The sequence below is a fragment of the Mandrillus leucophaeus genome, unplaced genomic scaffold (genome assembly GCF_000951045.1).
Source record: "Mandrillus leucophaeus isolate KB7577 unplaced genomic scaffold, Mleu.le_1.0 Scaffold380, whole genome shotgun sequence".
NCBI classification, from domain to species: Eukaryota; Metazoa; Chordata; class Mammalia; order Primates; family Cercopithecidae; genus Mandrillus; species Mandrillus leucophaeus.
The window spans coordinates 684,682-703,362 of NW_012104032.1; the positions used below are offsets into that span (position 1 = coordinate 684,682).

The 18,681-nt window shown below is 53.8% G+C and overlaps 2 protein-coding genes across 2 annotated transcripts; both read left to right on the forward strand.

The window, feature by feature from the left end:
* Positions 1-1,895: 1,895 nt before the first annotated feature.
* On the forward strand, positions 1,896-8,356 carry LRP10 (low density lipoprotein receptor-related protein 10). Its single transcript, XM_011990629.1, has 7 exons — positions 1,896-2,624; positions 3,021-3,065; positions 3,592-3,727; positions 5,327-5,517; positions 5,627-6,644; positions 6,962-7,091; positions 7,213-8,356. The coding sequence occupies exons 1-7, from the start codon at positions 2,582-2,584 to the stop codon at positions 7,798-7,800; spliced, it is 2,151 nt and encodes a 716-aa protein (XP_011846019.1). The 5' UTR covers positions 1,896-2,581; the 3' UTR covers positions 7,801-8,356.
* A 5,335-nt stretch (positions 8,357-13,691) lies between these two features.
* REM2 (RAS (RAD and GEM)-like GTP binding 2) lies at positions 13,692-18,179 on the forward strand. Its single transcript, XM_011990630.1, has 5 exons — positions 13,692-13,898; positions 15,176-15,517; positions 15,768-15,841; positions 16,526-16,733; positions 17,116-18,179. The coding sequence occupies exons 1-5, from the start codon at positions 13,796-13,798 to the stop codon at positions 17,409-17,411; spliced, it is 1,023 nt and encodes a 340-aa protein (XP_011846020.1). The 5' UTR covers positions 13,692-13,795; the 3' UTR covers positions 17,412-18,179.
* Positions 18,180-18,681: the final 502 nt, after the last annotated feature.

An 18,681-nucleotide genomic window follows, 5' to 3' on the forward strand; every position in this document is an offset into this window, starting at 1 on the left:
AAAAAAAAAAAAAAAATGAAAATTAGCCCGGCATGGTGACACACGTGTGTATACTCATGAGGCTGAGGTGGGAGGATCACCTGAACCCAGGAAGTTAAGGTTGCAGTAAGCCAAAATTGTGCCACTACACAATTTTGTAGAGTGAGACCCTGTCACAAAAAATAATTAAAATTAAAAATTAAAATTGCTGGGTGCAGTGGCTAACGCCTGTAAGCGAGTAGATCACCTGAAGTCAGGAGTTTGTGACCAGCCTGGCCAACATGGTGAAACCCCATCTCTATTAAAAATATAAAAATTAGCTGGGCATGGTGGCCCATGCCTGTAATCCCAGCTACTCAGGAGGCTGAGGCATAAGAATCGCCTGAACCCAGGAGGTGAAGGTTGCAGTGAGCCTAGATGGTAGTCACTAAACTCCAGCCTGGCAACAAGAGTGAAACTCTGTCTCAAAAACAAACAAACAAACAAAACAAAACAAAACTATTTTATATCATTTGTAGAAGAGAGAAAGTGGTTAAGATCAGAATGTGGACTCTATCCAGAGTCAGACTGCCCGGGTTCAAACCCTAGCTTCATGGCCAGGCGCAGTAGTGGCTCATGCTTGTAATCCCAGCACTTTGGCAGGCCACGGCGGATGGATCACCTGAGGTCAGGTGTTGGAGACCAGCTTGGCCAACATGGTGAAACCCGGCTCTACTCAAAATACAGAAATTAGCCGGGCATGGCGGCGGCGGGCACCTGTAATCCCAGCTACTGGGGAGGCTGAGGCAGGAGAACTGCTTGAACGCGGGAGGCGGGAGGTGGTGGTTGCAGTGAGAGGAGATTGCGCCACTGCGCTCCAGCCTGGGCGACAGAGCAAGACTCCGTCTCAAAAAACTAACAAACAAACAAAAAAACCAAAAAACAGATGCAATTCCACTCAATTCCCCCAATCCCACCCCTGACAATATTTTCTGTCTACCATCAGTTAAATCTGCGAATGCAGAACCCAAGATATGGAGGGCCCACTGTATTACATCTTGGGCAAAATACTTAATTTTTCTGTGCCTGCATTTCTTGGAATGCCTTGGAAATTGGAAGTAACAATAGTATCTACCTCACACTGTTGTTGAGAGAATTAAACCCGCAAATACTTTGAAGTTTTAACTTATTTAGTATATACTAAAGTAGTTCCTAAGTATTTAGTAGAGTGCTTACTTAGATCTGTGCCTGAATAGTGGAAAAATCTAAAATTGTTTGCTATTTGTTGTGTTTATTTTTCACTGAAAATTCTGAGCTTCAATATTGTTTATTAATGTTATCTATCAGTGCCGCAGGAAATCGGTAACCCCCAGCTCACACAAATTAGAAATACCTTCTGTGACTGATAATAGTTGCTACCCGATATGGAGCACTTCCCGTATGTCAGGCAACTTGCTCTCCTTAAATGTTAGCAACAACCTTAAGAGGAAGTTGCACTATCATAAACCTCATTTTATACCTGAGAAGAACAGAGAGGTTAAGTAATTTTCTGGAGGTCACAGCCAGCAAATGGAGAAGGAGTACTTATTCGTTTATTTACCATTTATCGAGTTCTTCCTGTGTCTCAGCAGGAGAGAAGCCCTGTAGGTGCAAAGGTAAACAGTCTAGGCCCCAGCCTACGGGAAGTTTGTTTGCAGAGAAGGGGCGGGACGGGGGCGGGAATGACGAACAAATAGTTACCATACCGTGTGGTAATAGCTGTAATAAAGTCTCACTCCAAAAAGTGCTGCCGGATCTCAGACCCCGGGACAAGAAAAGTAGTGAGAGCTTAGGGCCCAAAGGAAAGACATCACAGTTATGGAATAAGCAGACGTCCTTTGACAAACGTCTGACAAACGTGTTACACCCCAAGGATTAAACAAAGCAGGGTTAAATGCGGAAGCTGAAACTGCCAGTCAAGGGCCCGTCTGACAAGTCCGGCAGAGCCGGAAAGGGGTTAAGGCGAGCAAGTGGGTGTGGCCCGCTCGTTGATTGGCAGGGGTGGGACCGGGCTCGTCACCCGCCCAGGCTACTCCAACCCCTGGGCGGGCGGGGGTACCTCCTGGGCAAGGGCCGGAGCGCCGGGCCGAGCCACCTCTCCCCCTCCCCCGCTTCCGTCTCGCGTTCCGCGGGCTGCAAGCGCTAGAGGAGTGGAGCAGCACCCGGCCGGCCCTAGGGGCTGAAAGTCGGCAAAGTTTGGCCCGAAGAGGAAGTGGTCTCAAACCCCGGCAGGTGGCGGCCAGGCCAGGCCAGGGGCGCTCGCGGCCTGCGGGCGGGCTGTAGGTGAGGGCGCGATCCAGTGCCGAGATCCGGGACTTCGGGAGCCAGTCCTGGGAGAAAGAGTGCGGCGGCGGCCGCCGGAGAAAACAACTCCAAAGTTGGCGAAAGGCACCGCCCCTACTCCCCGGCTGCCGCCGCTTCCCCGCCCCCAGCCCTGGCATCCAGAGCACCAGTCGAGCCCGGGCCATGGAGCCCCCTTGGGGAGGCGGCACCGGGGAGCCTGGGCGGCCGGGGCTCCGCCGCGACCCCATCGGGTAGACCACAGAAGCTCCGGCACCCTTCCGGCACCTCTGGACAGCCCAGGATGCTGTTGGCCACCCTCCTCCTCCTCCTCCTCCTCCTCCTTGGTAAGAGCCGAAACGAGACCACCCCCCAGCCTTCTGTCACCGGGCCAGCAGCTCTAACTCCCTCCAGTGCGGCCCCGCACTCCATCCTGCCTGCCCATTCCCTCCAGCCCCTGCCACCACCCCCAGCACTGCCGGCCCCAACCCCCAGGAAGTCTTCAGCCGCTCCGCTGGGCCCTCGTCCTCTCTCCGGCTTTCGCCAGATCACCCCACCAACCCCACAGGCCCTGCTGTCGGACCTTCCTTCCATGGAAGTCCCACGCCGCAGCCTTCTCCCACCCCCCACTCCCTCTTCCTATTAACTGCCCGGAAGTCCCGGATGGCTTTCTTGAGTTGCTCAGGTGAAGAAAACTCCTAAGGGGTGTCTCACTCTCCTGCCCTTTCTCGTTCCTCCTCTAGGAGGCGCTCTGGCCCATCCAGACCGGATTATTTTCCCAAATCTTGGTGAGTTGAGGGAACCTCTGGGGCTCCGTGGGCTTGGGAATGTGGGGGCACTCGAGAAGGACGCTCTGTTCCCTCAATTCCATGGGACCTACCACAGTTTTAGAGGGGAGATCATTTAGCCTTTATTTTATAGATGAAAATAAGGCTCGGTGTGGACCTTCATCTGGTAGTTGCTATGTACTATTTTATTTTTTCTGGGAATATCCTATGCCTGATCGTCCTAACCAGGATGTAGTCTCCCTGAGGGTAGAGGTAGTATTTCCTGCTTCTCCTGGTTCAGTGACTGGCACAAGGCAGACTTCAGAATTGTTCGTGGTATTAGTATTAACTGGTGAAGCCATGAAGAATGTGGAGAGAAAGAGCGAAGCCAGAGGGCTGTAACTCTAGGATGTGTGTGGGCAGGGGCAGATATTTTGCTCCTCCTTGCAGAGCCCAGACTTTTGGAAACCTCAAGCCTCCAAGCGGAAGGGGAAGGGTGAGATGCTAAGGGCTGTCTACTACCAGTGTCCTACCTTCCTCTCTCCAGCTTGTGAGGACCCCCCAGCAGTGCTCTTAGAAGTGCAGGGCACCTTACAGAGGCCCCTGGTCCGGGACAGCCGCAGCTCCCCTGCCAACTGCACCTGGCTCATCCTGGGCAGCAAGGAACAGACTGTCACCGTCAGGTGAGAAGCGGAACAAGAACAAGAACCCATTCTTCTCCCTTGCCCCTTCCCCTCCATTGGAAGTCTTCAGGTACATTTCTTTCTCTTTTTTTTTTTTTTTTTTTTTGAGACAGAGTTTCACTCTTGTCACCCAGGCTGGAGTGCAAGGGCACAATCTCAGCTCACTGCAACCTCCACCTCCTGGGTTCAAGTGATTCTCCTGCCTTGGCCTCCTGAGCAGCTGGGATTGCAGGTGCCTGCCACCACGCCCAGCTAATTTTTTTTGTATTTTTAGTAGAGACAGGGTTTCACCACATTGGCCAGGCTGGTCTTGAACTCCTGACCTCAAGTGATCCACCTGCCTCGACCTCCCAAAGTGCTGGGATTAAAGGCGTGAGCCACTGGGCCTGGCCCATTCAGGGATCACTTCTCTATGGAATTTCCATCCTTGTCAACAGGGAAAGAGTAGAATTTGATTTGGCCTAGTGTGCCCTAAAAGCCTGACTTTTTCTGGGCCAGACTCAATGAACTGAAGTGGAGCTGGGCTGGAGTGGACATCTAGCTTGGGTCCTGGGCATCTCCAAAGGACAGAGGCCACCCTACAAACGGTCCTCAGCTCAGATAGAACTGTTCTGAGGAGTCCTTCCATTCATTGCATGTCCTGTGTGAGATTCTGAACTACTCCTTAATCAGCCTAGAACATTCCTCAGCCTCTCTGGATCTTTTAAACATTCCAAGTTTCCCCAGGCTCCCCTGACCTTGGATCATTGTTTGGGGATCATATTGAGTACCTGGCTATTTGCCTCACATAGTTCATTTTCCATAAATTCACCCAGAAAGAGGCAGGCAAAGAGAGAGGCAATCTGTGGAGAGGCTGGCAGGGCAAAGGGATCAGAATGCCGTGGAAAACCAACCCAGGTCTCACATCTGGCACAATGGGGTAGGGTAAGATGGTGAGTTCTGGTTAATTGAACTGTATGGTAATCACCAGTTACTGCTGGTACCATCCTTGGGTGACAGTGCTACAACAACTGGAATGCAGTGCACCTCTTCTTAACTCAGTCCCGGAACACAAGTCAGTTTTTCCAAAGGGCTCTAGGATATCTTATGGTCTTATGATGATACCAGCCCATGTTAGGAAGATCCCCATTGATTACATTCACTTAAAAATAATTTGGCTGCCAGGCGTGGTGGCTCACACCAGTAATCCCAGCACTTTGGGAGACTGAGGCGGGCAGATCACCTGAAGCCAGGAGTTCGAGACCAGCCTGACCAACACAGTGAAACCCCGTCTCTATTAAAAATACAAAATTAGCCAGGTGTGGTGGCGGGCACCTGTAATCCCAGCTACTTGGGAGGCTGAGGCAAGAGACTTGCTTGAACCCAAGAGGTGGAGGTTGCAGTGACCCGAGATCACGCCATTGCACTCTAGCCTGGGTGACAAGAGCGAAACTCTGTCTCTAAATAAATAAATAGGCTGAGTTTTTATTTGACCATTTAGATCACGGAGAAGCAGATGTTTGTGCTTCCTGGGATACTAGGGGCCTGGTGGCACCGGGGGAGGAGAAAGCCAGCAGCAGTCAAGAGCATCTCATGTCCTGCTCTCCTCTACTCCCATAGGTTCCAGAAACTACACCTGGCCTGTGGCTCAGAGCACTTAACCCTACGCTCCCCTCTCCAGCCACCGATCTCCCTGTGTGAGGCACCTCCCAGTCCTCTGCAGCTGCCCGGAGGCAACGTCACCATCACTTACAGCTATGCTGGAGCCAGAGCACCCATGGGCCAGGGCTTCCTGCTCTCCTACAGCCAAGGTAGGCTGGACAGGGATGTTTGAGGAGTAGACAGTGAAAGCCCCAGGCAGGAGGGGAGGATCCTGAGGGCTCTGGTGCTTCACAGCCCCTCTCCATGGTGCCTCTGCAGATTGGCTGATGTGCCTGCAGGAAGAGTTCCAGTGCCTCAACCACCGCTGTGTATCTGCTGTCCAGCGCTGTGATGGGATTGATGCCTGTGGTGATGGCTCTGATGAAGCAGGTTGCAGCTCAGACCCCTTCCCTGGCCTGACCCCAAGGCCCATCCCCTCCCTGCCTTGCAATCTCACCTTGGAGGACTTCTATGGGGTCTTCTCCTCCCCTGGATATGCACACCTTGCCTCAGTCTCCCACCCCCAGTCCTGCCATTGGCTGCTGGACCCCCATGATGGCCGGCGGCTGGCCGTGCGCTTCACAGCCCTGGACTTGGGCTTTGGAGATGCAGTGCATGTGTTTGATGGCCCTGGGCCCCCTGAGAGCTCCCGACTACTGCGTAGTCTCACCCACTTCAGCAATGGCAAGGCTGTCACTGTGGAGACACTATCTGGCCAGGCTGTTGTGTCCTACCACACAGTTGCTTGGAGCAATGGTCGTGGCTTCAATGCCACTTACCATGTGCGGGGCTACTGCTTGCCTTGGGATAGACCCTGTGGCTTAGGCTCTGGCCTGGGGGCTGGCGAAGGCCTAGGTGAGCGCTGCTACAGTGAGGCACAGCGCTGTGATGGCTCGTGGGACTGTGCTGACGGCACAGATGAGGAGGACTGCCCAGGCTGCCCACCTGGACACTTCCCCTGCGGGGCTGCTGGCACCTCTGGTGCCACAGCCTGCTACCTGCCTGCTGACCGCTGCAACTACCAGACTTTCTGTGCTGATGGAGCAGACGAGAGACGCTGTCGGCATTGCCAGCCTGGCAATTTCCGATGCCGGGATGAGAAGTGCGTGTATGAGACATGGGTGTGCGACGGGCAGCCTGACTGTGCGGACGGCAGTGATGAGTGGGACTGCTCCTATGTTCTGCCCCGCAAGGTCATTACCGCCGCAGTCATTGGCAGCCTAGTGTGCGGTCTGCTCCTGGTCATCGCCCTGGGCTGCACCTGCAAGCTCTATGCCATTCGCACCCAGGAGTACAGGTCAGTGGGAGTGGGACTGGCAGTAGAGGAGTAGACCCTGAGGGTGAGGCTGGGCCGTGCAGCTGCAGGAGACCATGAAAGCGCCCACCTTGGGGGAGAGGCTCCCATAATCAGCTTATCAGTTGTGTCCTGTAAGGGACAGGTCCAGATCCTGAAAGCAGTTTCAAGGGAGGAGAGACCTCACATGACCTTTGGGAAAGCCATGGCACAGCTCCAGCTGGCCTGGCCGAGGTGTGGAAGCGGGAGGACTGTCCAGGCTGAGGTGGTCTACTCTGGCCAAGAACTACCAGCAACTGAGCAGTCATCATTCCTTCTAGCATCTTTGCCCCCCTCTCCCGGATGGAGGCTGAGATTGTGCAGCAGCAGGCACCCCCTTCCTACGGGCAGCTCATTGCCCAGGGTGCCATCCCGCCTGTAGAAGACTTTCCTACAGAGAATCCTAATGACGTAAGTCACTCCCCACAACCCTAGCACCTCCTGGTCCCAGTTCTGCTGTGGCCCCACCCCTGTACCCTCCTTCATCCAACCTTTGGCCCTCTGACTCTGAGGTCTTCTCATCTCCTTGCAGAACTCAGTGCTGGGCAACCTGCGTTCTCTGCTACAGATCTTACGCCAGGATATGACTCCAGGAGGTGGCTCAGGTGCCCGCCGTCGTCAGCGGGGCCGCTTGATGCGCCGCCTGGTACGCCGTCTCCGCCGCTGGGGCTTGCTCCCTCGAACCAACACCCCAGCTCGGGCCTCTGAGGCCAGATCCCAGGTCACACATTCCGCTGCTCCCCTTGAGGCCCTAGATGGTGGCACAGGTCCAGCCTGTGAGGGCGGGGCAGTGGGTGGGCAAGATGGGGAGCAGGCACCCCCACTGCCCATCAAAGCTCCCCTCCCATCTGCTAGCACGTCTCCAGCCCCCACTACTGTCCCCGAAGCCCCAGGGCCACTGCCCTCACTGCCTCTAGAGCCATCGCTATTGTCTGGAGTGGTGCAGGCCCTGCGAGGCCGTCTCCTGCCCAGCCTGGGGCCCCCAGGACCAACCCGGAGCCCCGCTGGACCCCACACAGCAGTCCTGGCCCCAGAAGATGAGGACGATGTGCTACTGGTGCCACTGGCTGAGCCGGGGGTGTGGGTAGCTGAGGCAGAGGATGAGCCACTGCTTACCTGAGGGGACCTGGGGGCTCTACTGGGGCCTCTCCCCTGGGGGCTCTACTCATAGTGGCACAACCCTTTAGAGGTGGGTCAGCCTCCCCTCCACCACTTCCTTCCCTGTCCCTGGATCTGAGGGACTTGGTGGGCCTCCTGTTGACCCTCAGTCTATGCTATAAAGTTAGGTGTCCCTCAGGCAGGGAGAGCGCTCACAGAGTCTCCTCTGTACATGGCCATGGCCAGAGACCCCAGTCCCTTCACCACCACCTGCTCCCCGCGCCACCATCATTTGGGTGGCTGTTTTTAAAAAGTAAAGTTATTAGAGGATCAGAGGTCTGGACACTCCATCTTTGCCAAACCTCCACCCAAAAGTGGCCTTAAGCACCTGAATGCCAATTAACTAGAGATCCTCCAGCCCCCAAGGGGAGGATTTCGGCAGAACCTGAGATTTTGCCATCCACAATCTCTCCTACAAGGCCTGGCTCACAAAAAGAGTGCAACAAATGCTTCTGTTCCATAGCTATGCGTTGCTCAGTAAGTTGAGGTAAAAAATAAAGGAATGATATATCTCAAAATTTTGCAAATTAGCTGCGAGCCTGAGCCCTGCCGCTGCCCATCTCAGTCTATGCTCATCTCATCCCACTCCTCCCTGTGGAGCCCTTTGCTTGGCCCTCTACCTCCTGCCCTCTTCCTGGTCATCTCCCAACCACTACTCTCTTGATTTTTATACCACACAGAAGGTAAGAACATTCTAGGAACCCTAAGGATCAGCCCTCTCCATTTCCACTCAAATGCCTGGCGCCCAGCTCTGCAGTGACTGACTCCAGGGGTGTGCACCAAGCCTGTTTCCTCACTGCCAAGATAGAAGTCAGGGGAGCCAGCTGGGCCTTGCGGTCAGGAAGGTTCTCATTTATGGAGCATTCCCTGAGCCCAGAACATAGGAGCAACTGTCCCTGGTGGGACACAGGAGTCATGACTCCTACCCTCCACCCTCCACACCTACCAGACATTTAGCAGTCTGTCCTATGCAAGACAGATGGATTCTCAGCCAGGATACCTCAAGGCAGGCAAAGGTGAGTGGAGGGAAAGCTCACAAACATTCAGGATGTGTGGTGCTGGCATCACCATGGCCAAATCCAAGAGGTCTTCCTGGAAGAGGGCCCAAACTGGAATCTAAAGAGTGCTGTCAGCAGTTGGAATAGAGCTGTGAATTCTAGACAGGAGGAGTGTCCACAGAACAAGCAAACTGAGGAGATGAGGGCAAGGATTATAGGCAAGCCCCTGGGCCTGAGAGCACAAGCAGCGGCCAGAGTTGCAGAGCTGGGGTGGGTGATGGAGGTAATGATTCGTAAGCAGTGTTGGAACCCAGCCCCTAGTGAGCAAAGTGACAGAAGCTGCCCCAGAGTTTGGGAGGAAGATAGAGGGAAAAGATGTAGAAGGAAGCTGTAGGGGTGGGAGTGATGCCTCAGGAGCAAAACTGAGGAATTCCCTAACGGAGCCAGTCCCTGGGAAAAGAGGCTCCCCTAAGGCTCTTCTTGTCTAGCCCCACACCTGGCGGAGCCCAGTACCCAGTCTCGCCCCACACCTGGTGGAGAGGCCCTGTTGATTACACGCTGTCAGCATCCTCAAACCCAGCACTAATTGCACAATTTCCCTCTCTTCTAGTGAGCAAGAGCCTGAGGAAGTAGCAGAAAGGGATGTGGGCCCATGTGCAGTTCTGGGACCCTGGCACCTTGGCTCAGGGAAGACCTGAGCTCCTTTCACTGCTGACCCTCTCCAGGGACTGGGGAGAGGGCTCCGGAGAACCTGGTTCTTGCTTACTGTTCTCCCTTTGGGCCCTCCTTCCCAAGTGCAAACAATCCTGGTCCATTCAGCATCAGGCCCAATGGAAATAGTGAAGCAGTGATTATCCCTCCCCTGCCTCTCCATAGCCTGGTCTTTGCCCTCTTCTTTGCTCTTCTCTTCCCCCATAGCCACCTCAAATACCTGCAGCCTGATATCTTCATTCCCCTTCAACCAGACCTTTTCTCTCCTAGTGGTATTGCAAATTGAAAGTGGACAAAGACGCCAGGCGTGGTGGCTCAAGCCTGTAATCCTAGCACTTTGGGAGGCCGAGGCGGGCGGATCACGAGGTCAGGAGATCGAGACCATCCTGGCTAACCCAGTGAAACCCTGTCTCTACTAAAAAATACAAAAAACTAGCTGGGCAAGGTGGCGGGTGCCTGTAGTCCCAGCCGCTCGGGAGGCTGAGCCAGGAGAGTGGCGTAAACCCGGGAGGCGGAGCTTGCAGTGAGCCAAGATGGCGCCGCTGCACTCCAGCCTTGGCGACAGAGCGAGACTCCGTCTCAAAAAAAAAAGACAGTGAACAAAGACTTAAGGTAAAACTGCTCCTCGTGGTGGAATGCTTCCAAATGCTGGAAGGACTTTAGGAAAGAGTTCACCAAGGAGGCCTGTGATTATAGATCAGTGGGCCTGAAAGAAGTTTCTCTAGGTTCTGGTTGTGTGCTGTATGAGGCGTAGGCAGTAATACTACTCTTGTCAGCCATAGTGAAGCCCCAGGCTAGCCAGGATAGGGGACTGACCTTGTACAGGCAGCATGGAGAAACTAAGACAGAGGATCCTGCCCAAGTGATGGCACTGGGGAGTAGTCACTCAGGTTTATTTCCACCAGGGCCCAAGAAAAGAAATGAAGCAACTTAAAATTCCATAAAGATAGATACCAATATCCAAGATGCTTGGTCTTAGGGGTGTGGGATCCACATCGAGGTTCTTGGTGGGAAGGTGGGAGGTGTTTTCAGCATGAGATAAGGCTCAGGCTGTGAATCACAATCTAGAATCTAAGATAAAAGAAGATACCAGGGCCGGGTGTGGTGGCTCATGCCTGTAATCCTAGCACTTCAGGAGGCCAAGGCGGGCAGATTTCCTGAGCTCAGGAATTCGAGACTAACCTGGGCAACACGGTGAAACCCCGTCTCTACTAAAATACAAAAAATTAGCTGGGTGTGGCGACATGCACCTGTGGTCCCAGCTACTTGGGAGGCTGAGGCAGGAGAATTGCTTGAACCCGGGAGGCCGAGGTTGCAGTGAGCCAAGATCGCACCACTGCACTCCAGCCTGGGTGACAGAGAGACTGCATCTCCAAAAAAAAAAAAAAAAAAGAAGATACCAGAACTCAGTCCTTAAGAAACAAAATTCTGCCAGGCACAGTAGCTCAGGCCTATAACCCCAGCACTTTAGAGGGGCCAAGGCAGGTGGATCGCTTGAGGCCAGGAGTTCAAGAACAGCCTGGACAACATGACAAAACCCTGTCTCTACCAAAAATACTAAAAACTAGCCAGTCTCATAACCTGGTCTCAAAATAAATAAATAGATTAAAAAAAAAAAAATCCTGGGCCTGAACCAAGCTCCAGGCCTCGCTGAGAGGGGAGAAGGACCCCCCAGCCACACAGCCCAAGGCTGCAGAAGCACCTTGGTTAGAGAGTGAGTACCTGGATGTGGCGCGGTGGCTTATGCCTGTAATCCCAGCACTTTGAGAGGCCGAGGCAGGCAGATCACGAGGTCAAAAGATCAAGACCATCCTGGCCAACATGGTGACACCGTCTCTACTAAAAATACAAAAATAAGCTGGGCATGGTGGTGCGCACCTGTATTCCCATCTACTCAGGATGCTGAGGCAGGAGAATCACTTGAACCCGGGAGGCGAAGGTTGCAGTGAGCCGAGCTCGCGCCACTGCACTCCAGCCTGGCAACAGAGCCAGACCCTGTCTCAAAAAAAAAAAGTGAGTGCCTGATGATGCCAGATTTTTCATCACCTGAAGTGAACCCACACAACAGAGCTGGGCCATGGGCATCATAAACCCCATTTTGCAGGCTCAGGAGGAGTTTCAGGGAAATCAGAAGACTGGCCCAGTCTCTACCAAGTGGTGGATTTAGACCCGGTATGGCTCTGTTCCAAATCTCACCCTTATCCCACTGTTCCACGGGACCTCCCATTCCTGACGGAGCCTGGACACGGGCAAGTGCACAGCCCAGGAGGTTGAGGTTAGAGTGAGCCATGATCACACCACTGCAGTCCAGCCTGGGCAATAGGGCGAGACCCTGTCTCTGAAAAAAATAAAAATACTCATTTTGGAAGGAAGTCATTCTAAAATGTTACACTTGTCTTCAGCGTATCTGCAATATAATAAAAATTTTCTGCATAACTGAGGATCATTCACAGAAAGCAATGGCTTTTCTCCAGCAGTGTCTTCTGAAGTTGTAACAGTAGGGGCACGGAGAGCTATTTGCTTTTATGCTAAACGACCTTAGACCACTTATAAAATGCATATGAATGCTTTAAGAGTGTGTGTGTGTGTGTGTGGTGTTGCCTCCCTGACTACAAGGGGTCACTTGCTACTCTAAATGTGTTTCTAATCTGCTAGTACAGGAACACACATGGACACATTAAAATTGTGAATAAAAGTAAGTGAAAAGTAAGTAGGCCATGACTGAGGACTGGAGAATCTACCCAGTGAGTAAAGCACATGAGTATTCTAGCTGCTGAGGGGTCCTTTCTGCTCCCTCAAACCCTGCACTGTTGCCCTATAGCTGACCTCCAAATAAGTGAAGTGTCACTGCACATTGCTCCCAAGATGATTATTTGCCTCTTCCCCGAAAAGTCCACTGATGATTGCAATATAGATTTTTCCCAATAATAGGAGACAGTTGGAATATTTAAGAGAAGGAAAGCAGCACAGTGTAGAAATGAAAAATCCTTGGCACTGGAAAGATGTGGGTGGGATTCTTGGTGTTCCCATTTTCCAGCTACAAGATCGCTTTAGGGACAGGGCACCCACCTACCATTGTGGGCCTTGGGGTGAAGAAGATGAAAGGAGATAATGCAAGAAAGTACTTAGCACAGCATCTGGCAAAAACAGGGCAAGGAAAGGAAATCAAAATGTGTGTCTGGGAGCTTCAGGGTGTCAGGAAAGAGGACGAGGAGGAAAGGGGCAGGAGAAGGAACCTGAAGGGAAAGGGAACTGGGCAGAAAAAGAACAGTAAAAGAGATGTGCTATCTGGGCTTCCTACAAACAGGCACACATCACCCATTGTGTATCTGCCTTGCATAGCCCAGAAGGCCTGGCAGCTACACCAAAAAACATTAACAGTGGATAGGGGAGTTGGGGGGTAGTGGGCGCTCCCCCCTCCCCCACCCACTTAAGATTGGGAACTTCGTGTTTGAGATAGCTAGCTTTGTCTCACCCTTTTTTCCTGTTCTGATTATCGTTGGCTTGGTGGGCCTGGCAGGGAGAGAAGGTGGAGGAGTCTCCACAGTGGTTTGCCCCTACCTGAACTTAGTGGCAAAATAAAGCTGCCCAATTGAAGCAGCTGAATTTCCTTCCTCAGAGCCCGCATCTGACTAGTGGCTAGGAAATGGGTACTTTTGTGGCTCTTAGCCCAGAAGAGGCAGGGTGGAGAAGGAAAAGGTGGCAGGTGGCTGACCCTCAGTCCCCACACCTCTTTTGGCCTGTATCTCTTTGTCTTTCAGACCAGCTTTTAGTCTTTCTGCCTCTTGCCCCTGTGCAACCACTGAACACGCTCTCTGGGCTAGACAGTGTCTGGAAATACAGAGACAAATGATGCATAGTCCTGGCTGCTGGAGAAAGACCTTCACCTCCCCAGGTCCCTGCCTTCTGTCACCCTCAGCTCCCTTACCCACTGACACCTCCTGCAACCCTTGTCTGTTCTGCCCCTTGACTGTTCTGTTGTAATTCAACCAAGCTCTGCAGTGTGTGTGCTCCCAGAGGGAAGCGACACAAAGAAAAGGGGGGGGGGCAGAAAGGAGGGAATCCCGCTGACATCACTGCTCATTAGCATGTGTGACCTCATCAGGGGGCGGGACAATTTCCCCAGGTGTCTAGGGGGGAGGGCATGTGTGTGTGGGGGGGTGGTATTTAAAGGGAAAAGCTGACAGTGCTGCTGAGTGAGGGAGAGGGTGCTGCGAGCTGCTGGGCTGCACACGCACACGCACACCGATGCACACGGACCCGGACACAGACATGGACACGGACACAGAAACCACAGCACTCTGCCCCTCTGGCAGCCGCCGGGCCTCCCCTCCAGGGACGCCCACGCCAGGTGAGGGCTAACCTGGGCAGGTTCCAGCTGAAACCATGGGGGTGGGAGCTGAAGCTTTGATGGGGAGGTCAGAACTAGGGGTTGAGGGAGCTTGAGCCCAGTCAGCAAGAGGGGGAAGAGCAATTGAGAAAGTGGAGAAAACCCCTGCTCACACAAGGGATTGAGGTTGGGCTAGGGTGGAGGGGAAGAGCTGCCTAAATGCCCCCTCCCCCATCACTCCCAGGGCTTTGCTTGAGAAACTGGTACATGGCCCCTAGCTCAGCCTCATTCCCGAGGCTGGGATGGGCAAGAAGGAAGGGGAGAGGAAAGGGGCAGCCCACAAGCCTGGGAATCACAGGCAGGGGCTACCCTGGGGAACTGTTGTAAGGGTTCTTCCGGCTCCTGGAGGTCCTGGCTGCTGGCCAAGTATTGATCCTGGGCTATTTCCAGCCTCCCTCCAGCCCCCTTTGTTGTGTCTGTTGTTCCTCCTCCAGTTACCCTGACCCGCGCATTGTCACTCTCCCTTTCGTTCACACACACACACACACACTCTCTCTCTCTCTACTTCTACTGCTCTATGAACACAATATTCTCTCCCACTCACAGGGACAGACAGGGATGCAGGATTCTCACACCCAACCACGCAATGAGGGATGCTCACCTACAGGGCCACGGGAAGCAGCGGCAGCCCCTCTCTCTCTCACGCACACACACAGAGAGAGCCCACAGAGCCCCAGCACGCACATCATCTCAAAAAGCAAAGGCCCTTTCCTAGGAAGAGGCTCACTACAAAGTTTTTTACTCTGCTGTACCTACTCCCCAGACACTAGGCAGCAGCTTCAGCTTCTCATCCTCTCTGCTCCTCAGTTTGGGGATTACCAGTGCCGGAAACAGGAGGAGGAAGGGCCTCTTGATGGAAAAAGAGGCAGCTTCCCCAAACCCCCCTCCCACTCCACCCTACAGGGCCAGAGGCCTAGTCTGGGGATGTGCCTGTATATCAGTGTAAAGTGTGAGTGGGTGTGTGAGTGTGCATTCAGGTCCCTTCCCTGCATGGGGCACGTTTTGAATAGGTTGGGGTTGGGACCACATTGGAGAAGCTATCATGTCAACTCCAGTTCAGGCTTCTGGAGACTTTAGTGTAAGAGGTCAGGCCAGACATTCTCAGTTCCTTCTGGGTAATGGTCAAGTGGGTGTAGCTGGGCCTCTGGTACTGGAACAGCCTGGATTGACCCTTCTGCATATGGTTGGGCATATCCCACTCATAGTGTCCTTTTCTTTGCCCTCCCATTTTATTTTAGAAGCAGATACCACACTACTAAAGAAGCCAGAGAAACTGTTGGCAGAGTTGGACCGCAGCGGGCTACCCTCTGTCCCTGGGGCCCCCAGACGAAGAGGCAGTATGCCTGTCCCCTACAAGCATCAGCTCCGGCGGGCCCAGGCTGTAGATGAACTTGACTGGCCACCTCAGGCCTCATCATCTGGCTCCTCTGACTCCTTGGGCTCAGGAGAGGCAGCCCCTGCTCAAAAGGATGGCATCTTCAAGGTCATGCTAGTGGGGGAGAGCGGCGTGGGCAAGAGCACCCTAGCAGGCACTTTTGGTGGTCTCCAGGGAGACAGTGCTCATGAACCAGAGAACCCAGGTATTTAAGGAAGCCCTCCAGGGGTTGAGGGGGCTCTGGGGCCCTGGTCAGGGAAGGAAGTGCTCATGACCTGAGCAGCCCCTGAAGGACAAAGCTTAACAGAAGCTTTTCCAATGCTTTCTGTGGCAGCCTCCCTGCAGAGGGGTGGGGTTCCCCGGTGCTGATATCTGAGGTGTCCCTGGTTACCAGGTCTCACAAATGTTGGGAAATCTCCTAATGGACTTTATTCCCTCTCCCTATTTCCCAACAGAGGATACCTATGAAAGACGCATCATGGTGGATAAGGAGGAAGTGACTCTAGTCGTTTATGATATCTGGGAACAGGTGAGAACTAAGATGTGGCTGTCAGCAGGTAATGAAGCTGGGAGAACTGGGGAAGGGCAAAGTGGCTGAAGGTGGGACTGCTGGTCCTAGTTTCAACATGTACTGGAACCTGACCTTTCATTCATATCACTTCAGAAAGCAAAGGCCCACACCACAGTCCATAGCCATTAAGAGTCACAGTCTTTCCAGGATCTTCTGACTCAGAGCAAACTCAGAATGGGAATTTGACAAACCCTGCAGCTCCAAGCTAGGCTGGACACCCTGAAATTGACTCCATCCATAAATGTTTCAGTCTGAAGGAATCTGATGTGACAGGACAAGAGCTCAGGGATCTGGAATATCAGGGAAGGGGGAAAAAAGTGAGGACTTGTGAATATTTGGACATAAAGGTTACTATGTAGAAATAAGAGGCCAAATTACAGACGTGTGAATAATATTCATTTTTGAATCAAGAGCTTAAGCTTAAGAAATTAGGATGGCTACCCTAGTCTAGGATCCTCATAGTACTAACTTCTTCCTCCTCCACAAACACTCTGGGTGTGGAGATTCTGCCATTAACTAGCTCTACTATCCTAAGCAGGTGGCTTCTTTCTCCCTCACAGCCCTGTTCCTCCTCTTTGAGGTGTAGGTGCTGGACAGGATTTCCTGTGCCTCCAGCCCTAACGTTCCTCTGCCTGTCTGCAGGGGGATGCAGGAGGGTGGCTGCGGGACCACTGCCTTCAGACCGGGGACGCCTTTCTCATCGTCTTCTCAGTCACTGACCGACGGAGCTTCTCCAAAGTTCCAGAGACCCTACTTCGGCTCCGGGCTGGGAGGCCGCACCACGACCTACCCGTTATCCTTGTTGGAAACAAGAGCGACTTGGCCCGCTCCCGGGAGGTATCACTGGAGGGTGTGTATCCTGAACAGATTCCATACTTGGGATCTCAGGGGAACGCTGTCCCTTCCAGGTCACCTCTTCTCCCTAAGGCCTTTTTACCATTACGGACGCTCTCACTTGCAATCAGACCCAGGCTAAGGGCACACTCCCAATGCCCTACTCGAGGACCCTGAGAATCCCTTCTTGTCACTTCCCCTCACCTCTCCCCTAGGCCTCCTTCTCCCTCTCCTTCGCACCTTCACCTCCCCACCATATGAGTTCAGCCAAGTTCTCTCGGTTGCAGGAGTCACTAGTACCAATCCCTTGCCACCGCACGCCCAGGCCCTCCCTAGACCCACCCTCGCCCCAGGTCCCGTACGGCCTAGCGGGCGCCTGAGCGGGTCCCTTCCTGCAGAGGGCCGCCACCTGGCCGGGACGCTGAGCTGCAAGCACATCGAGACGTCGGCCGCACTGCACCACAACACGCGGGAGCTCTTCGAGGGCGCGGTGCGCCAGATCCGGCTGCGGCGGGGCCGAAGCCGCGCCGGGGGCCAGAGGCCCGAGCCGGGCAGCCCCGAGGGTCCTGCACCGCCCGCACGCCGCGAGAGCCTCACCAAGAAGGCCAAGCGGTTCCTCGCCAACCTGGTGCCGCGCAACGCCAAGTTCTTCAAGCAGCGCTCCAGGTCGTGTCACGACCTCTCGGTGCTCTGAGCCGCCGTCGCCATGACCACTGCGGTCGCCATGGTCACCGCGCCCTCCGCTCGTCCCCCCCTCGCCCCACCCCTCCCCGCCCCCGTCCGGCTTCCTTGGTGGAGGCCGTCTAGGAAACCAAAAACTCCCAGGATGCCCCGGTGTGACCGCGGGGGGCGGCCCGGGGCCGCTGGGCGGTACCTCCACACCCGCCCCCACGCGTTCTCCGGACCTTCAGGCCTCAGGGCGCCTAGAAGGCAAGGACGCAGACCTGAAGGCGGCCGGTGAGCGGGGCGGGTTCTGCTGGGTCGGGAAGAAAAATAATTCTGCAAGGTAGTTTGTTTTTTATTAATTCGCGCTTGGCCACCTCATCTGTAAAGAGATTCTAAAAGCGAGATCTGGAAAAGTGCTTTGTAGACTCCTTGACGGAGTTTGCCTCCTTTGTACGCTGCGTGAACATGCCTCACCTTTAAGAGAGTCTTAAAGGTAAAGACACGGAGACCCTTCCTCCAGGGACCTTCCTGAAAACGTTCTGGCTCTCATCTGCTGCCGTGTGTGTCCACTTTGCCTTTAAGGAGTTCTTAAAGGCAAGGGCCTGGAAGCCCTTGATTCACTTGACTTACTAGTCCACCACGGCACTTCCCCTTTAAGATTATTAAAGGTAAGGGGTGGACAGACTTTCTGCATTCAGAAACTGAGCAGTGGCAACCCCTTTGGGCCAGGGCCCAGGGGGCACCAGCAAGAGGCCACCCTTTCCCTTTTCAATAAAGAATTTTTGTACTGCATCTGTTCACGTTTGACTCTGTTCTTGGAGTCTGTGGGGGAGGAAATGGGTGTTGATGAAAACTGCTATTACCCGCCAGAAAACTCAGGCCTAGAGGAGCAAGGAACCTAACTCTCTAAGGAGGCTCTGGAACTGACTTGACCTGGGATAGTCCGTGTCAAAGGGCCACAGGCCCTTACAGATAATCAGGCCCACTTCTTTTGCCGATGAGAAACAGGCCTGGAGAGGAACAAGGACCTCCTAGAAGTCATTTGTAAATTAATGACACAGTGGGACCAAATCTCTAGACTCTGAGCCTCATCTCCTTACCCCACTCTATCCTGCAGGGAACAGGCTAGAGGCTACATTTAGCTCCCAGAGGTACTCAGCTTTGACTTGGGCTGGTTCAAAGTGGGGCCCACATCCCGTGCGTGATGGGGTCTCTCTGTGCCTCCTCTGGCAGGGCTCCACAGCCCCAGCTGTCACCTGCAAAGCCCGTGTGAGTACTGAAACTGTCACTGCCTCCCC

Bases quoted from the DNA above. Each gene is read 5' to 3' on its own strand.
- LRP10 (XM_011990629.1), top strand. From the start codon at position 2,582: ATGCTGTTGGCCACCCTCCTCCTCCTCCTCCTCCTCCTCCTTG. The intron at 2,625-3,020 runs GTAAGAGCCGAA...TTCCTCCTCTAG, and splicing joins CCTCCTCCTCCTCCTCCTTG to GAGGCGCTCTGGCCCATCCA. The intron at 3,066-3,591 runs GTGAGTTGAGGG...TCCTCTCTCCAG, and splicing joins GATTATTTTCCCAAATCTTG to CTTGTGAGGACCCCCCAGCA.
- REM2 (XM_011990630.1), top strand. From the start codon at position 13,796: ATGCACACGGACCCGGACACAGACATGGACACGGACACAGAAACCACA. The intron at 15,518-15,767 runs GTATTTAAGGAA...ATTTCCCAACAG, and splicing joins TCATGAACCAGAGAACCCAG to AGGATACCTATGAAAGACGC. The intron at 16,734-17,115 runs GTGTGTATCCTG...CCCTTCCTGCAG, and splicing joins CCGGGAGGTATCACTGGAGG to AGGGCCGCCACCTGGCCGGG.